This window comes from Pogoniulus pusillus, chromosome 5 (assembly GCF_015220805.1).
Source record: "Pogoniulus pusillus isolate bPogPus1 chromosome 5, bPogPus1.pri, whole genome shotgun sequence".
In the NCBI taxonomy this organism is placed as follows: Eukaryota; Metazoa; Chordata; class Aves; order Piciformes; family Lybiidae; genus Pogoniulus; species Pogoniulus pusillus.
Genome location: NC_087268.1, coordinates 48,112,259 through 48,138,325, shown reverse-complemented (window position 1 = coordinate 48,138,325; position 26,067 = coordinate 48,112,259). Strand labels below are relative to the sequence as shown.

General features: G+C 41.3%; 1 protein-coding gene across 1 annotated transcript in view; it reads left to right on the top strand.

Moving 5' to 3' along the window:
- Positions 1–20,871, top strand: part of SCEL (sciellin) — a 52,704-nt gene extending 31,833 nt beyond the window's left edge. The window contains exons 11-18 of the mRNA XM_064143927.1: positions 6,505–6,564; positions 7,363–7,419; positions 8,718–8,777; positions 10,300–10,389; positions 12,802–12,876; positions 14,632–14,740; positions 17,653–17,755; positions 18,738–20,871. Coding sequence (XP_063999997.1) covers positions 6,505–6,564; positions 7,363–7,419; positions 8,718–8,777; positions 10,300–10,389; positions 12,802–12,876; positions 14,632–14,740; positions 17,653–17,755; positions 18,738–18,754 — 571 coding nt within the window. The 3' untranslated portion in view covers positions 18,755–20,871. The remainder of the gene's footprint in view (positions 1–6,504; positions 6,565–7,362; positions 7,420–8,717; positions 8,778–10,299; positions 10,390–12,801; positions 12,877–14,631; positions 14,741–17,652; positions 17,756–18,737) is intronic.
- Positions 20,872–26,067: the final 5,196 nt, after the last annotated feature.

Genomic DNA, 26,067 nt, shown 5'->3' with positions numbered 1-26,067 from the left:
CTGGAAGCAGGGATACTAAAGCAGGACTGGAGTAGGCACACTCATGATGCAGTAGTCATAACTGCAGCCAGATCTGTCTTCCTTTGGCTACACTAACAGACTTTTCATTGCGGCCAAGTGAACTGGCTTTACACTTTCTAAACTGCTTTCCAATAGCACAGGCATTGTTGATACTTTTTTTTTGCTACAGCAGAAGCCACTTTCTAGTGACAGGGACCTTCTGCCTCTCAATTCTGACAGATTGAGCATTCAGTGGAATGCTGGGTTACAACTTTTCTGCATGCTGCTATAAATTGTTTGCTGCTGTAGTTTGTGAAGTGATCCAAGGCCACGATTTCTAACTGAAAAGTTAATACAGTATTTACAGGGTCATACATATTCTCCAAGCAAAATTAAGCTGTCCTTTTTCTGGTGGTCTTTCACAGTTCACCTCCTATAAAGTATTCTGATCGACAGCTTCTTCCTTTTGGAGCATTTAACTCCAAAATCCTCAGGACTAAGCATTACACTGGTTTTGGCACAATATAAATTGGCTCTCACAGTTGACTGCAGACCTCTTCTGTTTCCTCATCCTCAGCTGTCATTGATGAAAGGTATGAATGAGGGCTTCTGGCACCAATAAGTGAGCATAGTGATGTGGAGGGAAATGCATCCTGTCTCAGAATACATGTCACTTTTTTCCTCAAAGAACTTCTTTATTCATTCTTAGTTATATATGACAAGGTCTGTTTTAGGGACAATAAAGCAGCCATGGATGGCAGATAAAAATTCAGCCAGACCTATGAAGCATTATCCACTGACATACCTGACACACTTCATATACTCTAGACACTTTTAGGTCAGATTTGGAAGGTACAGCTGGCCACTGGTTGTTTTTGTCTTCTGTGCTGACATGACTAGGTCAGAAACACCCTTAAGTTTTTAGTCAGATTTTGTTAGTGTGGTCTTTGTATCACATCAGAATATGATAATGTTGATCGGAATGCTTTGCAGGTGTTACCTGGGAGGGATCCCTGAAGAAAGGACAACATGTGCTGCTTGTCTGGTAGCACATTCAGCAGTATTATATATCTTATAATATTGTCTGTTAGGAATAGGGGGTCACTTCAGTAGCTTTTATAGTCCTGCTCAGGGCTTTTCATCAGAAAGCAGATGGAGCTCTATGAAAAATACCATGTGTGTATAACTCCTTTAATAAATCTGATGATGATGGCAGAGTGAGCAGACCTGAAACCTCACAGAGTATCCTGACATTTGACATCAAGTGCCTCACTGATTAAAGCCCTCATAGCAAGTCTTCTGAAGTTGGTGAGGTCCTTCAGTTTGTGTGGTCCGTAAAACAACGCCTACAGTATCGGTGCCCGAGTATCACATCACTTGATTTTGTATCGGCCAAGAGCTGTGATAGAAGACTAGGTAACAGGGCAGGAATGCCGTCCAGAATTAGGGAACACCTGGATCTGTAAGTGGGCTCAGCAAAACTTACACAGGCTAAGTAAGCGTTTGCTGAATGACATGGGGCGTGCTGTCGCCTTCTCTCCTGCCCAAGAGCTGAGGTTCGAGACCGGAATGTATTTAAAATTTCATTTCTCGCTCTTTCCCACACACGTCCAGGATCAGCTTCAGTTTGGGCACAGCATAAAGGCAATCAGAAAAATGTGATCCAACTTTTGAAATTCAGATTTATTTTTTGGATTGTTTTCTTCACTGCCTTCATCATTTGCAAACACAAACATTAGAAAGATTTTCCCTGCCTTCATTGAACAATTAACAGTATTACTAAAGAGTTTTTTAGGCATAGTTCATGTTTCCTGTTTCTAAGCTTTTTGAAACATTATCTGAATATTTTCAAGATTAAAAACCAAATCAAAGCTCTTAGCTGTGCTTGAATGTCTGGATGGGATTCATTTGTTTTCCTTTTTGATGGTGATCTGACCTGTCACCAGTTAAACCAGAGTTACAGAACCATTACCCACTGAACATCTTAGAGAGCAGAAGGACTGAAAAGTATTAGATCTTTATCTGAAGTGAACTGAGTCAGAGATCAAATGCAGACTGAAAATGTAGGCTCATTTGCTGATGCTGATTCAGGGTCAGAAATGCTGAACTTTTGAAAATGTGTTGATTTCTGGAAAGCTTGTTATACAAGCACTGAATGATTTCCCTTTTTGTTTGTGTCTGAGAGACACAGGAGTCCAAGGTGTGACAGGATAGGAGTGCTTGGTTAAACTAAGCCATACACTTTGCATGCAGCCTGCCTTGACAGCTTTTTAAAACCTACTTTCCATATCTTCTTTGCTAGCCTTTTATTTAGCTAGACTCTCTTCCAGTTTCTAATCCTGTTTCATACAAAGGCAAAATAGCAAAGAGCAGCAGCAAAATTAGTGGTGACCAAAGTTCTAGCATGAGGCCCACAGTGGCCTGCTTACACATCGGTTTTCTGCCCCTCAGAGTGGGGATATTGAAGGCAGAATATATGTTTGTCTGGAGGTGGTCATTTACAAAGGGAAGGGTCAATGAATCAGTGGGATTGTCTTCAATATTGCAGTGATGCTAATAAAGTGCACTTGGGTCCTAATCTATGTGTTAATATCTTAATTTCGTAATAACTTTCTTTAATAATGAATCCTTTTGTACCAAATGTGATACAAAATCCTCTGTCCCAAGTATTTTTTATGCAGCTTTTCAAAATATATACTTCTTGTCCTGAGTTTGGGGCTTCTAAGAAATTCCAGTCACATCTTGTGCCTGTATTAAAGTATTTAATCTCGAATTTATAAGCAAGCCATACATTCTTCTCCTGGAAGCCTGCCTGACCAATCTCATTCTCATCCACTTTGAAAAACACTCACCCTAGGCAGAATGTGCACAGTGATGTAATGGCTGTCCCTGGAAACACTGTGCTTTGGAATGACCTGTGAAGAATGTCAGCATCTATTAAAGCCACCTGCCATATTTGAAAGGTATTTCCCCATGTAGGTCTAAACTGCTTTGTGTAGAAGTTGTATGCTGCTGTTTTCCATCACCATGCATATTTTTAAGCACTGTTGCCAAATCTGAGAAGTATGAATTCAGCTCAGGCAGTCTTGGAAATTGCAATTGGACCCTTTTTTTCAAATGGCAGGTATGCAACTGAAAGTCTTCTCCACAACAGCCTTTCACTGCATCCAGTATTATGATATTAAAAGAGCTTCTTTAATGTTTGTCTATATAGATTAGTCTCTTCCCCACTTTAATACTTGACATCTCTTTTAGAAGTAATATAAAAGGTATAAATAGCATTGGTGATTTTTAGCATGCCAAAACCTCTTAAACAAAACCTAAACTGAGATTCTGGCTGAGACCCTGTATTACACATCCACTCTAGTTTTCAGTGTGAGACTGAGTTATGCAGTGCTATCAACGATAGTGCCCACTGTGTGCCATTGCTGAAGTAAATACAGCTTTGCTAATGAGAAATTAGAGCTATTGCTAAAGTAAATACAGCTTTGCTTATGAGAGATTAGGAAAAATCAGCAGAAGTATACCCTGGACCTAATCAGATACCCTCTGACTTATCCACGGTTTCCTGCAGCTTGCCCTGCTTTACATTTTTTACTGTTATAAATACCAGCTCTCAAAACTTCGGCTTTATGAACTATATGAGCTATGCTTCAGCCAGTAGCTTGAAGCTGTGTGTCTTATGACCTCTCCTATGCTCTAGCCAGACACCTCCAGGCAAAGAACTTGGGAGACGTCAGACCTGATTACCTGCTTCATCACATCAAGCAGATGTTTCAAGAGGGTGAAAGCTTGAGAAGTGTTACCAGTGCAATAATATCTCAAGGTTATGGTTTACAGAAGTTTTGTTCCATGGGGAACCATAACACCTAGCTGAGCAGGTCAGCAGCATGTATTTTTGGGCTGCAGTCTTCAGCTGCCACTGTTTCTGTTCATTCACTGGGACTCTTCAGTGCTGGCATTCTATAAACCAGGCTGCTAGCTGACAAGGACTGCACAGGCAGCCTGGACTTCCATTACTTTTGTTACTGGCCCTTTGGAGAGAAAGCAGAATCTTCCCTGTAAGACAGCCACTGCACTGGAATACTCAAAGCACTGACCTAGGCTGTAGGTCAAGGCTATCTATTTTAGATACCTCCTCTTTTTCTTTTTTTCTTCTCTTTTGTTGTTTTGATTTTGGGTTTTGTTTGTTTGGAAGCTATGCAAAGTGAATGGAGCAATTTAAGGTGGAGAAAATCTGAAGTCACCTGGGAAGGCTGTTAAAATGCAAGAGAAATCTTCAAATTATCATTATTTCAGTGTCAGAATCTTTCCTGTGGATCTTGAGGGAGTCTCTTCCTTCCCTGCTTACAGGAAAATGTCACCAAGTACACAGGTGATACAACTTCCCAGTGGTCTACAGCCAATTCCTGTAGCAGTAAACCAACGATGTAAGATTTGATACAAACCCACTAAGATCTTTTAACATGTGTTACAAAGACTAACACAAAAGAAGTTCTAGTCCCTGGGCGGCCTTGTGGTGTGTTTGATTATTTAGGTAGCTAGGTGTCTTCAATGAATTTACCTGATTCTGAGAGCAAACTCCCCAGGAATTATTGCAAAGTATTAACTGAGAATGGCACCAAAGTGAAAGCAACATGGGATGTGTGTGCCCTAGGTAATAATGTCAGACATCGCCGTTTTACTGAACTAAGACTCATAAAAGCATTCTGGAATTTGGTTATCCAAATGCTTCTGTTCCTCTGAAAATCAGCCACGGGAGCTCGCCGACCCGCAGGGCACAGCTCTGCTACGCTAGCAGCCTCTCCGTTGCTCCACGCTGTGAGAGCCAGCAGAAGCGCGCAGCAGGGCTAGGGACAGCCTGCTGAAGCAGCCGTGCGCAGTGCCGTGCTTTGAGCCGGGAGGCACCGGGGCCCCAGCGCTGCTGCCTGCCTTTGCGGTGAATACGCGGTACTGAGGCTGACCCGTGTGCCCTTGAGGAGACTCGGCCGGGACTTCGTCACACACGACAGCTACCTGAATGGAAGTGGCAGGAAGGCGGGGGTCAGCCTCCTGTCCCAGCCAACTTGCGACAAGGCGAGAGGGCATGGCCTGAAGCTGCGCCGGGAAGCACTTCCTCACGGCAAGGGTGATTAGACCCTGGCATGGACTGTCCAGGGGGACGGTGGAGTCGCCGTCTCTGGAGGTGTTTAAGGAGGGATTGGACGCGGCATTTGGTGATGTGATCTGGTCAGAGTGGTGGTGTTAGGTCATAGGCTGGACTCGATGGTCTCAGGGGTGTGTTCCAGCCTCGGCAATTCTGCGATTCTCTGATGCTGTCTCTTGTAAAGTTCCCGTAGGCTTTATGAAAGACTTGAGCTGCATATTTCACATCTCTGGCAGAACGTAAAAAGGAACGGAGGGCGCAGGAGAGCAGAGCAGTCATGTGCATTTTATTCGAGTCAGCCTGTGCACAGCAGGAGTGTTTTCCTTAACAGAACCTGCAAAAACATGAATTAGCAAAGGAACTCCCTAAGGGCTTATTGGGCCTCATCCTTTTTGGAGCTGCTGCCTCGGAGTACTCTGAAGGCAATTTGCCATCCATTTGATAAAGGAAAGATTATTTTTGCACAACCTGAAGACTCCAGCCTATGGAGGGGAACTCTGAAGGGTGGGAAGTCTCCAATAATATAAAGAGAGCTTGCAAAAGTGTACAATGTGTAGATTGATTCATGACTGGCAGGGAATTGTAACTAAATGGCTCTAGGCCCTCCCTGCATTTTTAATACTCAAGTTACATTAATACATATATGTTTAGATGTGTTTTTAATATATTTAGATATTTAATGTTAATGTTAGAAAAAGTAGCATTAATTAACAAAATCTAATTCAAGGAGGACTTTTTTTCCCTGCATCACATAGTAATATTAAATCACATCTCATCTCTTTTACAGAAGTATCAGTGAATATAACAAGTTCTCGGTGTTCCTTGGTTTCAACATGCAATTTCTTGTGAGAAGGGAGAGTTAAACTGGGAAGGAGCAGGTCCAGATGGCCTACCTAATAGACTGGTGGACTTTTGGACTGATTTAGCCCAAACTTGCTTTCAGATGAGAAATTGTTTATGCACATGTTAGGAATTCTTGGCTGATGGTACTATATGGCAAAGATTTTAGTTACATCATAGCATGGCAGAGATCAGGCACTCTCTGAGGCTGTCCACGATGCATGTTCAGCAGGAATTATCCCTCTTGACATCAGTATTAGATATAGCTTGGTTTTTTTCCAAAACATAATTTGGTCCTCTTATTCCAGGAAGAGTTGTGCTTATGTGCATAGGAGAGGCATATGGCTGTGTCTATGGATAGCTTTGAATTACTAAAACAAGGCTTGCCTTGAAATTTTCATGAATTAAATTTTGCCTTTCATAAAGAATGTGCCAATTATAACTCATTTTTTAGGTGAGCATTTAGTGTGACTAATCGACAGCTGGCTGTACTAATTGTCATTGTTCTGTCTCCAAAGGAGCCAAGATCTTGATCGTGTCATCCAAGTGAATCCAAGTTCTTTCACAAGTGACAAGGAGTAAGTCTTCAGAGCCTCTCAGGGCCTACTTTTCTAAGGCAGTGAGTAGTCTGTAACTATGAGAATGTCAGAAAAGGTGAAGTTGCCCATCTGTAAAATGCTGATAGATTAATAAACAGCATTCCTTATGTAGAACGATAAATGCCAACGTAGGGATGAATTAACTGGCAGGTGCACTATCAGCTGAACACGTAATATCTATGGCAAGCTTGCCATGCATGCCTCATGTGCTTCCTCTGTAAAACTACCAAAGACATATTGCAATACATTTAGAGAAGGAGCATGAAACAAAATGTTGTAGAACTCAGGGATGGTGAATGTTGCATCAACAGGGTATAACAAAGCATTTGATTTAGCAAGGGTAGTGATCCATAAAGAACAGCTTGGACTTAGATTGTTGAACACCACATCAGTTCAGTGTGTTTCAGGCCAAGTTTCTTGTGGTCTGTAAAGTGCCCTTCAGCATGTAGAGACAGAGGAACTGCCAGGATACTGTGCTAGTAAAGAGCTGTGTAATATGTATCACACCTAACATCACAATTCTGCAGATAACTTCAGTAATGATGTTCTGAACAGTAGCACCACATAGCTGTTGTTGACAAGTGGTCATCTTTTTACAGTAGAACAAGTATATCTTCTTATGGTCAGTAGCATGGGTGTTTGCAAATTTTGAGCACAAACAATTCACCTTTTTCATTTTAAGTATGTGCATAAATATATTCATTTCTTTTCCTAGCCCTTACCTCTTCCCAGGTAAGGAGACTATTTTAACAGTTGGATGTGTTTGCTTTTTTTCAGAGGAAAGGACCTTGAGGATTTTACTGAATTAAATACTGCTGGCCAGAAAAATAAGGGGCAAGGCTGTCACAATCTTTTTCTTGTATATGTATAAAATTTGCTGGTTGATTTGATATTAGTGTTGCTAAGTTCTGTTGTGCAAAACTAATTAGGGAAGTAAATTTTTTTTTCTTTAAACCATAGAATTTTATTTGTTGTTTTTTTGTGTTTTTTTTTAATTCCTTATTAAACACAGCCTAATAAATGTAAATAATGCAGGGTGGAAGAAACACAGGTAGTACTTGACTTTATCTTACTGGAGCTCTAAGAAGACAGTGCATGACATCAGAGTTCTTTAGTGTGAAATGCTCCATCGAACTAAAAATTGCCCTTTAAATACAATAAAGGGGAATCATAAGTAAGTGTTTTAAATCCGCTTTTTTCCTTAGCGTCATGACTCATTTTTAAATGAGAACCAGTTGACCTGTTTTAAACCTTAAACAATTATTCAGCTGATGATATAGTAGTTTTTAATCACAAGCTATTTAATATAAATGTAATGTAAACTTGTAATAAAATATTAAGTAGAGGATATATCTTAATGTATGGAAACCAGCTTTCTCACAGCCAGTGATTTAGGAGTTACTAGTATAAATGCGGTCATAGGGTCCTAGAGAGTGTATACAACCTGAGATAACAACAGTTGTTGAATCTGGACTGGATTGCAGCTGCAGAGCGTATAAGACCCTTTGGCAGCCTGGCCACTTTCACAGCTCATGATGCTGATTTCTCTACTGAAATTATGTCCTCAAGTTCAGGTGGCACAGCCATATTCAGTTTAGAGACGCAGGCAGACGCTTCGCCTGCTGCATGACAACATGATGTGACCTAGCAGTCACGAACTGAAATGGGAGATTCAGACCGGGTATAAGGAGGAACGTACAGCAGCAGAGCAGGTTGTCTGGAGAGGCTGTCATCTCTGTCTTTGGAGGTTTTGAAGACCCAGCTAGAAAAACTCCTGAGTGGTGTGCTCTGGTTTCAGACCTGTCCTTGCTTTGAGCAGGTGGTCAAACTAGAAACCTCCCAAGGTCCTTGAATTCCAGTATGAATTATCCTACTTAGTTCATCATTCTTTTCTCGTGTCACACTGGAGAGTAGCTGAAAAAGCACTGAAGATTGAACTGACAACACTTCATAACTAACTAAACACTTAGCATGTGAAACAATTGTGGCACATTCTTAGCATAGTCAGGAATCCTCCTAGTGAAATGCATTTAATTTTTGTCTTCTTCAACGTAAATATTTTAACCCTTTTAATATTTTTTAAGTTGAATGAACAAATCAGGTTAATTCTGAGGTCTTTCTCACTTTCACAGAGATGATGGCCTTGGTGTCCACTCTGAAGTAAAGTCTGCTGATGACCAAAGTAAAAAACAGTAAGACTCAATTAATTGCTCTCTCTAAAAGTTGGAGTTGATTTGTCGTGAGTTGTAGTTGCTTAGTGTGGTATCATAAAAGGTGAATTCCTAACAAAAGCAAGTGCAGTTGGCCTCACTTGACTAAGGAGGTAGGTGCATTAATTTACAATACTGCTGGTTAAGCAAACACAAAAATATAGCTGCATGTGTTTCGAGAGTAAGCTGTGACTCAGACTTGCTGTCTTCTGTAGGAAATGAAAATGCCTGCGGATAAGAGCGTTACGAATATTTTTGTACTTATCTAGGTGTTTTGGGAACTTAGCTGTCAGCCTCTGAGAGGGATATATCTAAATGCATTTGTAGTTTAAAAGTTTTGCTTTCACTATTTGCAAAATCCAAGATCCATTTTGGTCACTTAAATTGAATTTAGTATTATGTTCCCAGGTACCATTCTGACGGTATCTCTTTGGGTCTTCCACTTAGTTGTGTATCTAAACTGAAGAGGAAGAACCCAGCTATCTGCAGAGGGAAAACACAGCTACCTACAAACATAAGCAGTTTTGCTCATGTTTAAGATAGACTGTTGTATCCTAGCAGTCCCACTTGACAGTCTAACCATAGGAGCATATACTAAATATCTATGGTGAATGAGTTTCTCTTTCAGTTCTGAACAGGGGCCTGCCAGATGATGAGTCAAGCACAATAGAGGGTGCTGCTTCATGCAGCATGCAATGCATATAAAACAGCAGTGATCACTGAATAAAGCTCATTTAGCAGAGCTCCAGACCTCAGCAAGCTCACTGAAATAATTCAAACTGCTGCCCAAACATCCAGAGTTAAGACTTATAACCATCAAGTTTATTCAGAATATAACCTTTGGCAGAAAAAAACAGGAGCAGCTTTTGGCTGAGCTGCTCAGTAGAGTCATGGAAAACGTTATTGGCACATACACCTTAAGCCCTACAGTTGGTCTGACCAGGTTTTTGTTTATGTGTGGCTGCACATCGTGTTTGTGGCAGGGACAGTTGCAGGAGGGGTGGTGTCTTTTGCTTTGATCATAATCCTGCTTTTGGAAATGAGTCTACATATCCATTTAGCCACTCATTGTGAATAAAAGATGTACTGTACCCCAAAAAGGAAATCCTAGAGTTAAAGTACAGTAAAATCAAGAACAAAACATTATGGAATATTGGCACTAAGAAGCAGAATCCTATCAACCACTGGATGCTAGTGTGCAGTTGAAAACCTCAGTGGGAACTCTGAGAAAACTGGAGTTCAGTTAAAGTTAGATGAAGTTACTGATATGAAAATATTCTCCACCATAAACTAGAGGACTTAGAATTGTAGGTCAGAGATTCCCTTTTTTTCCACAAGCAGCAATGTGACAGCAGCAAGTAAAAGAATAAAATGTCTTACTGCTTTACTTACAGTTTATATCCCATGCTTCTAGTCTGATGTCTCTGACTGTAACTGAAAGCTGCATAACTGAAATGATGTCTTAAAAGTGTTTGTTTTCTTGTTGCCTGCTTTCTGGTTTTAGAATAACTGAGCAAGCATATGAAAATCCTCCAAGGACTCCAAATAATCTCCCTGAAACAAGGTACTCCAGTGCCAGTGAAAGAAAGAGCAGGTACTGTGGACAATGAATCGAGAACTATAATGTCTGAAGCGCTATCCCCTGCAAAATATAAAGAGAAATCATCTTTATGCCTGACATTTCAGGGATGTTTAGAAACCTCACAGCAGTCTCTGGAACTATGCCCAGTCCCCTTCTGAATTCTGCTTCCGGCATCCCACACAGAAGCCCACAAAGGCCACACAGCTCCAGTGCGCAGGGCGGGGAGCTCCAGACGTACCTCGTGTAGCTTTAGAGACGCAGCTGAGGCGTGAAATCTCGGAAAGCAGCTAAGCCAGAATTCCTATATAAGCAATAACAGAGAAGAGGCATCTCCTGCACATTAGCTACACCGTGCTTTCAGGGAGCTGGTTTCTTTCTGAGGCTATAACGAGAAGAGCACACTCTTCACTCAAGCTCCTTGTTAAGTGTCTAGAACTTTATGGGAAGGAATCTTAACTCACACCTCATTTCCTATCCAAATTGCTGGGTTTCTCTCTTTCTGATGGGGTACAAACTATTTTTAAAACTATTTCTTTTGCACTACTCTGGCTCTAGATGCATCCTGTCTCTACAAGGCAGATCTCCATGAAAAATGGAATGCAGGGATATTTAGTGGAACTAATTAAACATCAGATCTGTTGTTAACAGGAAATGGAAGTAAATGAAAGTAAATGAAATAATGTATTTTTCATTAGAGTCAAAATGTATTTTCAAGAGCTATGACCAAAAAATACAATATAATATTGAATTGAAGAGCTTTTTGGATTAGGAAAACCTCTCTTCAGTACCAACCCACCCACCCGAGTGAATTAATTAAGTGTTAATATAGATAGCGTTGTTAAAAGACATAGTCCTGTATGTAAGGTGCCATACAGTTGTACAGCAGTTGCAGCTTAACACCAAAAAGAAGAACAGACAGGCCCATACTACAGAGGAATAGAGAGGTGATATTGCTAACCCACTTTCCACTTCATCAAGAAACTTCAGGCATTTGCATCACCAATATGCTCCACTCTTGTGGTGTGTATTGTGCAAATGCCTAGCTTGGGTGGGGCCAAAATAGCCAGAAAAACTCTTTCAAAAGGCAATCACTTTGCTTCCGTTTGCTCTCCTGCTGAATAAGCTTTCTTGCATCTTGCCTGAAACGTAAATGAGTTCAGGGTGTCATTAGAGGAGATACTTTCTCTGCTGTGAGCAAACCCAGCTTTGACAGATAAAGAAACATGTAATAATTACCACACAGCTTATGGATTTTTGGAGGAATAGGACAATTAGAATCATAGAATCAAGCAGGCTGGAAGAGACCTCCAAGCTCATCCAGCCCAACCTAGCACCCAGCCCTGGCCAATCAACCAGACCATGGCACTAAGTGCCCCAGCCAGGCTTGGCTTCAACACCTCCAGCCACGGCCACTCCACCACCTCCCTGGGCAGCCCATTCCAATGCCAATCACTCTCTCTGCCAACAACTTCCTCCTAACATCCAGCCTAGACCTCCCCTGGCACAGCTTGGGACTGTGTCCCCTTGTTCTGTTGCTGCTTGCCTGGCAGCAGAGCCCAACCCCACCTGGCTACAGCCTCCCTGCAGGGAGCTGCAGACAGCAATGAGGTCTGCCCTGAGCCTCCTCTTCTGCAGGCTGCACCCCCCCAGCTCCCTCAGCCTCTCCTCACAGGGCTGTGCTCCAGGCCCCTCCCCAGACTTGGTGCCCTTCTCTGGACATGTTCCAGTATCTCAGCACCTCTCTTGAATTTGGGAGCCCAGAACTGGACCCAGCATTCAAGGTGTGGCCTGAGCAGTGCAGAAATGCACAAAACATGTATGACGAGATGAGCTCTTTGGCTGTCTCATACATACTCATCCTTTCCATACAAACAGAACTGACAGTTAGGCAGGTAGAACTAGGACTGTTAAAGAAGGAAGATTTAATTTCCTTGATAGTTAAATTCAGTCTGTTCCTTTCTGCTCTGATAGAAGGAACAGTATGGTTACCTTAGTGAAAACAAATGACACACTGAACAGCCTGTATCATAAAGACCCTCACTTTACTTCTGGGGACGTGCTGTAATTTTGTTTGGCTGTTTGAAAGCTCTTTGAGGAAATGAAAGAAAGGGAGAAAAAGCAAAAATGCATTCCCTGACATGTATCGTTTGGCCTGGGATATCAGCAGAGGCAAATCCAATATTGTCATGTTGATTTCGCTCCATAGGCTTGTGGATTTGATTTTGAAATGCTGAGGAATCATTCAGCAGTAGCCTAAGGACATTGTACATCTAATTTATGCTTCTTTATTCGATATAGTTTTCTCAATGGTTGTGAAAGTACAGAACAAGAGCTCATCACTAAGTAATTTGCATATTATCATCAGTGTATTGACACCTTTACATAGTACTGTTTGGTGATTGCTCTGCACTCACTGCTTCACAGCAAATCATCCTGTGGTGCCTATGAAGAAAATGTAACTGGAAATACTATCAAAACTGTTTACTCTACTTCTGATCGGTGAGTACACATTGACAACACTGCAGAGTGTCAAAGGACACAAACATGTTGCATAAGTGTTCAGACAAAAGACAACTGTGGATGTCACCATTAAGTTCATCACACAGCTTTTCGTATGAGATTTCTTTTAGTGGGATCTTGCCATCAAATAATGAGCACACTTCAGCAGCTTACTGTTATGTTAGTCTTGTCACAGCTGACATCTGAAAACGTGTCTAGAACCAATAGCCAGCGCCTTAAGTGACAGAGCTGCCTGTGGTTGTGTAGGTTTCTACCTCGGGCAGCTGCCTGTCCTGCAGAGTGTCCTTCCTCTGTGAGAATAGTGTCTGTAGTGACCAACTTCACGTACGGATGTGAAGGAACAGGTTCACTCGACTGTTCGAACGCTGCCAAGAACTGTGTTTGCACAGCAGTTAAGGTGCTCTCAAATCTGAGATTTGTTCCATCAGTAATATTCATGGGAAGAAAAGCGAGAATAAAAGTACACTCACTATTTTCAGTTCAAGTAATCTGGACAGTTTCATTACTTGGAAGTACCTAATCAGAAAACCTTGCATCCTTTCCAGTGTAAGCACAGGGAGCTCTAGGAACGACTATGTATCAGTACAGTCATTGATCATTAAGTGGAAAGGAGCAAGACCAATTGATTTTGTAAAACAGCTGCATCTAGAGAAAGCACAGACTCATGTCACATAAAACTGCAAAAAGAGCTGAGGATTTTGAGTGACCTGATCTAGTGGGAGGTGTCTCTGCCTATGGCAGGGGGTTGGAACTGGTGATCTAGGGCTATGAGGATGATGAGGAGACTGGAGCACTGCCTGATGAGGAGAGGCTGAGGACCTGAGAGGGGAGTTAATAAATGTTTATAAATATCTGAGGGCTGGGGGTCAGGATGGGGGGACAGGCTCTGCTTACTGCTCCCTGAGGTAGGACAAGGAGCAATGGATGGAAGCTGCAGCACAGAAGGTTCCATCTCAACACAAGGGGGAACTTCTTGACTGTAAGGCTCACACTGGAATAGGCACTGGAACAGGCTCCCCAGAGAGGCTGTGGAGTCTCCTTCTTTGGAGAGTTTCAAGGCCTGTCTGGATGTGTTCCTGTGTGACCTGAGCTAGACTGTATGGTCTTGCTCTGGCAGGGGGGATGGACTGGATGATCTCTTTGGGTCCCTTCCAACCCCTGCCATCCTGTGAACGTTGAAAGAAATGTTCCTGTTACAAATATCAGGCAGGCAGTTCTACACACGTGCTCACATAGCTGCCATGCAAGTATGATTTTCATTTCTGAAGAACTCAGAAATGTTTTCAGGCACTTCAGCAGTATAGAGGAGAATTCTATATCACAGTGATCCAATAATGGCAGTTTAAATTCAACTCCCAATTTACTTTTGTGATTAAAACATTGAAGTGATTACCTCCCACTCCTTACCCATTTAGTACACATACTGCCAGACACTGAGCAGATTAAGGGTCTTGTTACTGTCTGAAATAATCCAGAGGAGAACAGGAGACCATGCTTTCTATCGAGGTAGCCTTGCTGCTTGACAGTTGTGCTCCACAGTTTGCCACCCCAGAGCATGTACATTGTACCTGTGGGCTAGAATGAAGGGAACATACACATGACATGTTCCCAGGGATGGCCATTTTATAGCGTACAAATGTCTTTCCCATGTCGTGCACTAAGCTCAGCAATTTCCTCCTTGAGATTTCAATGGTGCCTCTTTTCCTGACAGCTGATGTTATGTTCTACACACAGGAGCATAATTGGAAAAGATATATGTACATACTGCAGGAAGCCCTTGGGCATAGATGCCAAAATGATCTTAGATGCCTTGCAGATTTGCTGTCATTCAACTTGCTTCAAGGTAAAAAGATTTCACCTGCCACTAAGAAATATCATTTGAATGTAATACTTGCATTAAACTACACATATAGTAAGAGCATATTTAGGCCTCAGACTTTCTCCAGATGGGAGAACAGGACTGCTTGCACACTGAAGGAGAAGTTTAACATATGAAATACTAGTCTCACTTATCCTTGCATAATTTCTCCCTCTTTCTTTCCATCTCCCTCCCTCTTTCTCTACTCTCCTTCCCCCTGGCTCTCCTCTTTTGCAACCACAAGGATAAAGGATGCAGTGGAATGTATCCTGGATGTCCTGCAGATTGATAAGCCTTCAGTTCTATAGACTTCCAGTATGATATAGTGAATTATATGCTGCTTACATTTCCTTCATATTGTACTATGTTATTTGGTTTTGAGTTTGCATTCTTGACAAAGTGACATTTAAAACCACAGGCTGTGCAGAAGCCACCCCGAAAGGCATTAGTAGAGAAGTATTTAAGCCACAGAAGTGAAACAATTTTTGCAACTGGTGTGAAAGATTTTGTTAAAATGTTTTTCTTATGCATGGTTTCTGCTGCAGGATTAAATAGCGTTGAAAGCTTGTATCTTTGCCCGGCTGAAGGTTATGTGATTTCCCCCTCTGTTTCTGCTAAGAATTGAAGCACAAAACACATGCTTGTTGTTCCAAAGCCTCAGCCTAAAATTTGCTCTTGAACTTTTCTCAGGGTACACCTACCAGTGCTCAGTCCTGTAGTCTGTTTTCTTTCTGCTTCATTTGTCTTAATTCTGCTTGCCTATCCACACAGCTTGTTCTGGCCAACAATACTCGGCAAAATCTCTGCATTAGCAGAGTTCATCTTTCTCCCCAGTCTTGCACAGCTTTCACTTCTGCTTCTGATAGCAGCTCTTTTACTCAGTTACTGCACAAAAAGTATCCCAAAGCCGAATACAGCAGCAGGTTTGTACTTAACCTGTATGAAAGTCATCTCATCTGGACTTTCTGAGCTTTGTGGCCACAAGAAAGGCTTCTTTTTAAAGGCTTTTCCCCCCATGGAAATCACCATGTAATGCTTCCTCAATGCTGCTGTTGGAAGTACATACAAGGTATGGTATGTTTCCATTCTTTTTAGATAGACAAGCCCACGTGAGGAGGAATGGGCTTTTTCTGGTTAGGATGTTGGTTAACATGATTAGATCCAGGATCCAGACAACATGCAATTGCCTTATGATACATATGCTGCAGCATCACATGTTAGCTTTGGAGAAGTACTTTCTCTTCTTTTCTAGATCATATTCTGTTCCCAAGTGGGAACTTGTCTGACCAGCAAAATTCAGCAGAAGCTTTGTGTAGCTCCACATACTGTGATACTGTGATTTATGAAAGCACTTGCAGAAAATTAAACAACTAACGTAGGTCTGTGCTTCATGCTTGCAGTTGTGTATGTAGCTAAGTAGTGCAGTTTCTTGTCATTAATATTCATTTAGCTCCTTACAAACACCTTATATGCATTAGAGATGTGCATGTAGCTGACAGCAGTGTAAGGTCCTTATTTCCTTGTAAAGATACATGCCAAAAGTTCAGTGAGTAAATAATCCAAATCTTAGGGTTTTCTTTTCCTCTGCATAAAAATGCTAGGTAGCCTTAGTTATCGAAGCTTTGGAAGCTTCTTTTTGCTGGTTTATACAAAGAAACATAAAACCAGTGAAGAAAGCAGTCTGGTTTACTAGTAACTCAGTACTAACAGCTTATATAGAAAAGAGATGGGAAATTGCTTCTGTGCTTCTCTGACTCTACTTCTCCAACAAGTTATTCTAAGCAATACTGAGTGCTCAGCTGCAATTTCATGCCAGCCCTACTGAGCATGTGTAACATAAGGCATCTGCATATTGTCTCTACTCTGGATCTAGTAATTTATGTTCCATTTAAGTCTCTGGTGTTGGCATCTCACAATTTTATTATTAATTTAGCTGCAAAGAGATGTTCTGGGTAAGACTGTTAATTTCTGATTTTAATAAAGATTTCCAATCTATCTGAATAGCAGAGTGTTACAGAAATTATGGAAGAGCTTCTAGCCTGAGGTGTCTGGCAGTGGTTATCGAATTGCACTGTAAAAGTCATGCTGCTTTTCACTTGTTGGAGGATTGTAAAGATAATACAAGATATTTAAACAAACACCAAACAAACAAACAGCTCCAAAATGACCTGCAGCAACAACAGCAAACAAAAATAAGCCGACCCCAAGACACCACAGAGTTTGCTAATCTTTTATTAGATTGAAAAAGAAAGAATCTCACCTGAGCATAAAGATTTGGATTTACAGATTGGAATACTTTGCTTCTTGATCCACTGCAGGCTTTCCTTGTGATCTCCAGGAAGCCAGCCTTTGCCTGTATCTGTGTATTTTCACATGTGAAATATGGGCCAGGCTTCTCTATCTTAAAATTTAGCTTTCTGTGAAAGTAGCCTCCAGATTCTGTAATGGGAGACAGGTTAAGATAAACTGTCATAAAATATTCTGGAATAAGTCACTTTAGATTCTTTAAGACCTACCCAGAATTGGATCATGAAGTTTGATCATGCTTCCTTTACTCAATGAAGAAAGTAAAGAATCTCAGCAGAGAGCCTTGGCTTATTTTAGAATAAATGTCTAAGATAAGACACAGAAAAGAGTATTTGGAAATGTCTGAGGGGAGGAAGGAGTTGGCAAGTGTAACAAGAACCTCGGGAAAGTGTTGAGAGTTAGGTATCCCTTATTTTAGAGGCATGCAGATGTCTAATTCACTGCTCATCAAAGCTGCTCAGAGTTCAGATTTGATGATAGTGCAGTACTTGTAACCCCCAGTCTGGTATGAAGTTACTTCTTAAAACACATCATCTTGGGTATGTATATTAATTTCCATTTTTCTTGTTACTTTTACTTGTATGGTGAAGTGTGAAGTATGTAAAAGGCCACTGGAGGATCTGAAAGCAGGAGATAGCATTTGGATCTACAGACAAACTGTGCACTGTGAGCCCTGCTATTCTAAAGTTAAAGGTAAGATGCAAGATACATTGAAGTGATCAGTGTACAGAACCTCACTCGATTAACTTGAACGTATTACAACACAGCTGTTGCTTTTGCTCATTTCTGTGCACCTAAACCTTTTCAAAGTCTTTCATTCACTAAGACTGGGTGGTTTGGGATGTCTTTAGACAAAATAATTGCTCAATACCTATGAGGGAGATCTCTTAAAGTCTCATTGTAACCTGTAGAGTCCTACTTGTGCAGTCAGGAAAGACACCTGCATTAAGACAAGGGCATCTTGCATGAAAAAATAAACTGCAAGGCCACATGAGAATCATGTTGCCCTACTGAAATTAATAACCCAGGGCTCTGAGGTACTTTCACCTAAGCCAATCATTGTGACCAATAAAGAGAAGACACAAAATCTATTAAATGAAAATTAAAATACACTGTGAATACCATTCTTACTGTTGTGAGGAGCACAGCGAGTATCCAAATGTGCAAGGCAGCAAAGAATAAAGCTTTTGTTTCATTGGTTTGTCTAGAGCTTGCTAGATTTTAAATCTTCTCCATTCACAACAGTTACTAATAAATCAGTACCTTTACAGCAAACAAAGAGAAAAGGAAGTAGAGATGAAAGGTTTTGATAAGCTGGGTCTTACCTGCGTACTTCTCAGATAAGATCATGGTCAGTAAAATGATACTAATTTGTTTTGTGTTATGTCACTACAAAATTTGCTGGGAGGAGTGACTTTTGCAGTTCAGTCAGATGATAAAATTAATAAGGCATTGTGACAGTTAAAAAACTGTAGAAGACATAGCAAGGGTCTCTGTATAAAGCATTGTAAATTGACATATCTTGTTCAGCAAATGACAAGAGGAGGCTGTCAAGACTCCTCTGAAAACAAACAAACACAACTAAACCCAGAAGTTTATCTAAAGTTTTCTTGGTGCGGTAACTAGAAAGTAACAACTTAATGGCTATTTCTGACTAATCTTTTCTCTCTTTCAGAAAAATGGATCTACTAGTTCTGACATACAGAGAGCATGATAAAGAAGTTCCACTAGTGTTTAGCTAAGTGCATTGTCCTGTTAATTCAAACTCTTATGAAAATGATTAAGTGTTATTGCTAGAAACAAATGCTTTAAATGCAGGCCTACTGCGTGGTTCCCAAAGGCATTAAGTTCTTGAGGGTTTAGGTGCCTCTTCACACACATGCCAGGAAGCAAAACAAGCTACTGTTCAGTATACTCATCAGATTTGTGAAACTGTTAAATGCATGGAAAACTGATGATCATTTATTGACATCTTCTGACCATCAGGACACAGTTGCACCTATTTGTGAAGGGGCTGTATTCTCTTTACTGAAAACACATCCCTGTAGGTATCAAGAATTGTTATCTTTGTTTAGCATGAATGTGACTAATCTCATCACAGATCAGTCCTTTCAAAGTCAGCTATTCAATTTAAACTCCTCTTTCCTTAGAAAGTGAGGTGAATTCACTCTGTACCTTTGAGGAGAGACATCTCCAGAGTAAGATTCTTCCCAGGTAAATTAAATGATAACAATAGGATGGAACGAGTCCTCTTTGGAAAATGCATTGCTATTTCTGTGGAGGGATTCTAGACAAAACTTACTAGAGAGTTTTAATTAGAAGTATCCCACTCCATGTTCATAATTCTGGTAACTTCTGTGTTACCATTTTCTTAAAGAAGTACACGCTTCATAGTTGGAAAAATGCGATGAAATACTAACTTTGCACAGCACTGTGTTGTGTTTGTCTTTCCTACTTCATTAATCTGATTATCTCAGCACCTTGGCTGGATTCGTCTTGCCTAAATTTAAATATCTACAGCATAGACATTACTTCTAAGCTACTTGATCCATTCTGTCTATATAGTTCTATAGCCAAGTAGACATTTTTAGGAAGTGACTCAGTTGGCTAGACTGCAAACCTCTCTTCCACCATGTACATCTTGCTTTCCAATGCTCTGCAGAGGAACTGGAGTGAAGAGTTCAGGTTTCTAGACACTTACATTAGACCAGATAAACTCTTTCCTTCGAGACTATGATGATTTTTATTTTCACTTTTGGACAGTGTGTACTGAAGTATAAAAATGGAAAGAAGAGTTCATGCTTTCTCCTAACACATTGTGCCTTGTTTGCCTGAAATAATAAATAGTTCAGTAGTTTACTGCATAGAGAAAGATGCTGACTACAGGTTTCTGCCATGAGATGACTTAGATTGTGGTTATTCAGAAATGATTTTTCTCCCTTACATCTCTTCTTAAAAGGACTTCTTGTACAGGACCAGGTCCGAATTAGAGTGCTTGGAGGCTGCTGGTCCTGAGCAAGAGCTTAGAAAGGTGAAAAGCATCAAAGCCATAGGCTAATATTAGACTGCTGAAGGCTGTCCCAGTCAAACTTTCTCTCCCTGTCTGTACATTCAGGTAGTGGCTAGAGCAGGTATGGATGTGTGTGTAATTTAAACCTTTAGACCTGCAGCTGAATAATTATGTAGTCTGTCTGCTCTGGCTTAACAGATGTTCAGACTGATACACAAAGGAGTCAAGAAACAGTAGATAAATTTGTTTTCTTAATTTTATGCAAATGTCTTATGAATCAATGGCAATAGCTTTAATTTATTGCTACCCTTTCTTCACCAGGAAAAAAAATGACACTTGAACAGCAGATGGAGAAAATTAGCAGCAAAATTTTGATATTTGGGTTACAAATTTCATTCTGTTCAGAGGCCAACAATTCTTCTTTAGGCTCAGCTGCCACCAAAGATGCTAGCTGCTCATGTGAGCCTGTACATTAGAATCCAGGGCTTCCTAGTGTTCAAGATGATGAGAGATTTAATTTCACTCCACTAGACTCCAGGAGCAAATTCCGCATCCAGATATCTGCTCCTTAAACGCTCACTGACAAAGAAGTAGCAAATAAGACACAATAAATAATAATTCTGTGCTCATTAACTCATCCTTGCTGAACAGTCCTAATTTTGCCCTGTGTTTTTTTGTTATTTTTTATCACATGTTGTTAAGTTTGCTGAAAAGAAACACCGGGTTTGTGGCGCTTGATAGTTACCATATAAAAGCAGGCATGGCAGTACTCATTAAAAAAATCATATTAACATCTCAATACCAATGTATCAAAACTTAATTGTTTTTGTCCTCTTTGCATATCATTAGCATGTGGTGTTCTATTTGTCTCTGACTAGTGCTTCTCTGAAACAATCCAAATGAAGGGTTTGCTGGCAGATGCTTTAATGACCGTGTTATCTCCAATAAAGCATTAAATCAGACTGAAAAGCTGTATTGAAAGATGATGAACTAAATTATGGGGGGGCAGTGATTCATCAGGCCCATATTTTCAGAGTGTAATGGATACTTTATTTTACAAAGCTGGGGCATAGCTCTACATAGGGAAGGATCAGAAAATGAGAGGAAAAGAGTGAAATATTGCACGTAATACACACTGATGCAGTTAATATGAAGATGGCTTTAAATCTACTGATATTTAGAAGGACAAGAAATGTCTCAGAACACCTTTTCTTTATTAAAGCCTTCTCTGGGTTCTCACAGTACACTTAGCCTAAGCACACTCTCCCTAGCAGTGCTTGGCACAAGGTGACAAACACCTGTGACCTCTCCCTCTTGAAATGAACACCTCCGTGAGTTGGGCAAGACGTGCTCTCCTTTACCTGGTGAACCAGGCTAGTAAAGAGCTGGCCAGCATCAGAGGGGCTTCACTTTCACTCAGGAAGTCAGCTCTTTTCCTCACCCCTTGGTATGGAGAAACAGGTCGTGCTGGGATAATTTCATGTGTTATGTTTAGTTACTCAGAACGTATACAAAGGTCAGAACTCTCATGTGCTACCCTCCCTGGATATGTTGACAGAGTCCTGTTGCTTAGAATGAAAAGTATCCACTTTCCTGTTTGGTTTTGTTTTCTGATCATACTTGCATATTGCTTACTATACCTACTCCATTACACCAGGAGGTGGTTTTAGCTTCCAGTTCAAGTTGAGATCAAACTACAAGGGAGAGACTGCTTCCTTCTCTGTCCACAGAGCACCTCGTTTTTCTTCACAGCAGCATACCAGCAGAGACAGGACAAAGACACTAACTATTTAGGTGGCTTTGATGTTCTGAATCTGAAAATGTTGACAGAATTAGCTCCGTTTAGCTGCTGAGTGGATGCAGAATCACTGAAGTCTGTCATGAGCTCTTTCCTTCTCTGATTTCAAAGATCTACTGTCCAATTTTGTGCTCTGGATGCCATGAGCAACTTGGCTCTAATTTTCTGTATCTGTAAAACTGAGACTTAGAAACACTCTTTGCATGTCAGAGAGATGAATCTGCAGATATTCTCAAAACATGTTTGGCACACACCTCCTGAAAAATCTTCTTTTAACTACCACCTTAACAAAATCGTGGTAGTGGTGGTGTCCTCTTTGAGTAGATCACTGGCCCAGAAAATGGGAGGGTCACATTCAGTTTCTTCTTCAAATGTAGCTACGCTTTAACCAAATTGCCTGACCCAGGGGAACAGGCCAGTGTGTGGAACAGGCTAGTGTGTGGAATGAACAGGCTGTTCCCCTTCACGTTTTTGCTGCCTTCCCTGACCTCCGTGGGGTGAATCCTTATGCCCCACAGAACAGCTGCACACTGCCTGCACGTTTGCTGTGTGCCTGTTGACTCTCCAGGAATGACTGCTCGATACAAAACACAGAGACAGTCCTGGGAGCAAAGAATGTTTCCATCCTGTCCAAGCGATCTGATTCACAATTCCGTGTAGCCTGGGTGATTCTCTGTTTGTCTCTGTTAATGCTGTGCTTCTTTATACCAACGTTAGAGGGATCATCTGCACTCAGATTTGGCTGGAGTGGGATGGTGAGGAAGATAGGGGGGTTGTCTGAGACTACTGGAAATATCTTCATGTAATGATCCCTTCTAAGTCTCAGTATCTTCTTTGCCTTTCCAATCTCCAAGATCCTCTGGAAAAGAACTATTGTGTATGCAGTGCCCAGCACAGCAGTGGCCTCTGGGTGGTACTGCTGCACCTGTGTAAGCGGCTTAGGAATAAACCAGATTTCATCTCCCTTTCCAGGCAAGCTGCCATTTTGCATACGTTTTGTAACGGTGTCAGGTCTGAAGTGACAGCTAGTCTCATACCTCCTGCCAAGACATAAAACTCGGTGGTTTTGCCCTGTTAGAGTCAGTGTCTGAGAATAATCATGCCAGAAGCACCGGTCTGGGTCTTGGGATGACTACGCAGTCATCAGACATTATACAGCTATTGTGGTCAAAACAACCAACAGCCAACATTTTGAAGTGGCCTGCTCGGGGACAACAGCAAAAGGCAACAGAATCATTTCCAGAAAGAAATGGCAAAGTTTATTCTGTCATTCAAAGCCATTTTTCCTAATGGGAGGGGAAAACAAAAAAAAACAAACATACGCTTGTCAAAATACCCAAAGGAAGCAGAAATAGAAGAAGAGCTAAGAAACATGTGCACAGATTATGCAAAGAAGCCAATTAAGGACAAGTAGAGTTGGCAATCTTGAAAACTGGGGATAGGAATTTAGAAAGTAAGAGTGTAGCCATAAAAATGGTGCTGCTAAAATCTGCTCAAATCTGACAGTAATATTCCAGAACATGGTTGTCTGCCACCCTCTAGGGACCCAGACCATAGGCTGCCACCCATAGGACTTTCAGTAAAGTTACCCTCACGCACAGTTCAAATCTTGGACTTAAGAATGAGACCCCAGCTAACTGCACTTGTAGCAATATCACCTCAAATGTTTCAACTGCTGATACTTAGAAAACCTTCAGAGGTATGTGATCGGTAATGCAGTTGAACACTGGTTTTATCTGTTTATTTCTCTATCCAATTGATAGTGCATTCAAGCATTGCTGAAGTAACAGATAAGTTAAAAGTAGTAGTAAAGCCTTCTGTGATAAAACATCGGTTTTCTCACACCACGATTCTCTGTGGGAGCAAGTGCACCAGTTTTAACATGAATGACAGCTGTGGAAGCCTGGGGGAGGAAAGCAGGGTAGGAGCAATAATTTTTCTGCCTCTTCCACTCCAGTGCGAGACGTCGCAGATGGGCAGCCAGAGGAGAGCTCATGCCTTGCGAACGCTCCTTTCTGTTTTTCAAACCTGGAGACCACTGGAACTGTTGAGAAACTTTCCTGCCTTCTAATTCACAGCCAGTATCTCCTCAGTAGGAACAGAAACTAAATGAGGGAGTGGAGGGAGCAGAGCCTTTCCTTCTCATAATGAACTTGGAACAAACACAAGGAAAAGATCTAGCTAAGAAGAATATGCTCTTTTTGCAACCCCATAACCCATACATCCATTAACAATCCAAGCAGTGCACGCTAAGAAATGCCTTTGCTCAACAGTATTTCTTCTATTTCCAGGTTGTCCTAGAAAGGGCTGGGGAGAGAGCAGCTCTCCCTCAGTCTCGGAGGTGTGTCTGAAACTGACAGTACACTTCCAGAACAGACAAAAGGGGTCCAGAGGCAGAAATATTGATAGATTCATCACTACTTGGATTCAGGAGACCTGCTGTGGCAGGAGGAATGGCAGGGGTTTTATGCTAATCAAATTATTTGATGCAGGGAAGATCTCAAGTACTCTGTGGGTGATAAAGCATACGAAAGAGAGTGTCTGGAAACCAAGTTTGGATTTAGGTTTTTTAACTGTACCTACATTTGTTCTCAGTATCTGTGCCATTTACTGGGTGTTTTGTGATCGAGTGGGACACAGGCAGGATTTTTGCATGCTAGGCTTTGTTTTTAGATCCCATATAAAGGGAAAATACAAACCACACAAGTAAGTTACATAGGCACTTCCAGCTATTCAGCAAAGATTTCTGCCTGATCAAACTGAGCTTGGATGAATGTTCAAGCACTTCCTGTTCAAAACCATTCTCTCTGTAAACTTTCCATGCTCTTTTGACGTGGCATCAGAGCCACACTAATGTGGCTTCTCGAAAACCACAATCACTGTGGGACTAGGGGGGGCTGGGGGTGTAATATTTTATTTGTCACATGTTAAGCACCTTGCTGTTTAGTTTTTCAACATGGTAGCTCCTAAACCACTTCAGGGTCACAAAGCATTCAGTCTGTTGGTCTGTCTGTAACAACATTTTGCAAACTGTAAAGAGTTACTCATAAGACTGAGTTGCTAACATGGACAGTAAACTTTTTCTTTTCACTTCTTGCAAAGCTGATGAATTACCTGAATCTGCTTCTCCAGCTCGCAGACAAAATTAAGCACGATAGAAAGGGAAAAAACAAACAAACAAAAGCCAACCCCCAAACCAAACCAGAATGAGTTGAGCCCACAAGTGCATTCATGTCATCATGAGGTGAGGCATTTTTTCCTACGTTGGTGGCCGTTGCTCCTTGAAGACAGATCAAGGTAAAATGTGGATTCCTGGTAAGATGTGTCACAGATGTGTAGCTTCCTGGCGAGAAGCTGTACTTATGTAGTTTTACGCTCAAACAGCCTATCTGCTGTCTCAAAACCTTTAACGTTATCAGCTCGTTTATTAACAACCTTGAACTCCAGATCTTTCCCTCTACTTTGTCCTTCTCATTCATCAATGGTAATGTTCTGTGAACCGAATTATCCTCTCCAATACACTTACATACTGGAGACATTGCAAATATTCAAGCTTCTTTGAAAGCATAATTAGTCTTTGTTCACAGCGAAGATTCATTAGCAAGAAAGAACCCACCCTGATTTGTAAGGCTCAGAGTGATGATTCCTGTCTATAGTGAAAGGAAGGGATTGGATTAATACGGGGAGGATGAAGCCAGACTCTTTTCAGTGGTGTTCAGTGACAGAGCAAGGGGCAATGGACACAAACTGGAACACAGGAGGTTCCACATTAACATAAGGGGGGAAAAATCACTTTGAGGGTGACAGAGCACTGGAACAGGCTGCCCACAGAGGTTATGGACTCTGCCTCGGCAGGCATTTCAAAACCTGCCTGTATGTGTTCCTGTGTGATTTACCATAGGTGACCCTGTGCTACCAGAGGGGTTAGACTAGATGATATTCAAAGGCCACATCCAACCCCTGCCATTTTGTTATTCTGTGGTGTGAAAGCCTGAGTGATTTGATGTGGAACTGATAAGGCAAAATAAAATAACGATCCATTACCTTAGGGTTCTGTCTAGATGGATTAAACCAGAAGACCCTAAGCTTAATGCGCAGGCAGTATCTTTGGATGCCATACCCACTGGTTTTCTGGAGCAACTGGGGCTCACAGAACGTGATGCAGTTTGGGATTTGACCCCATAGAAAAGGCCATTC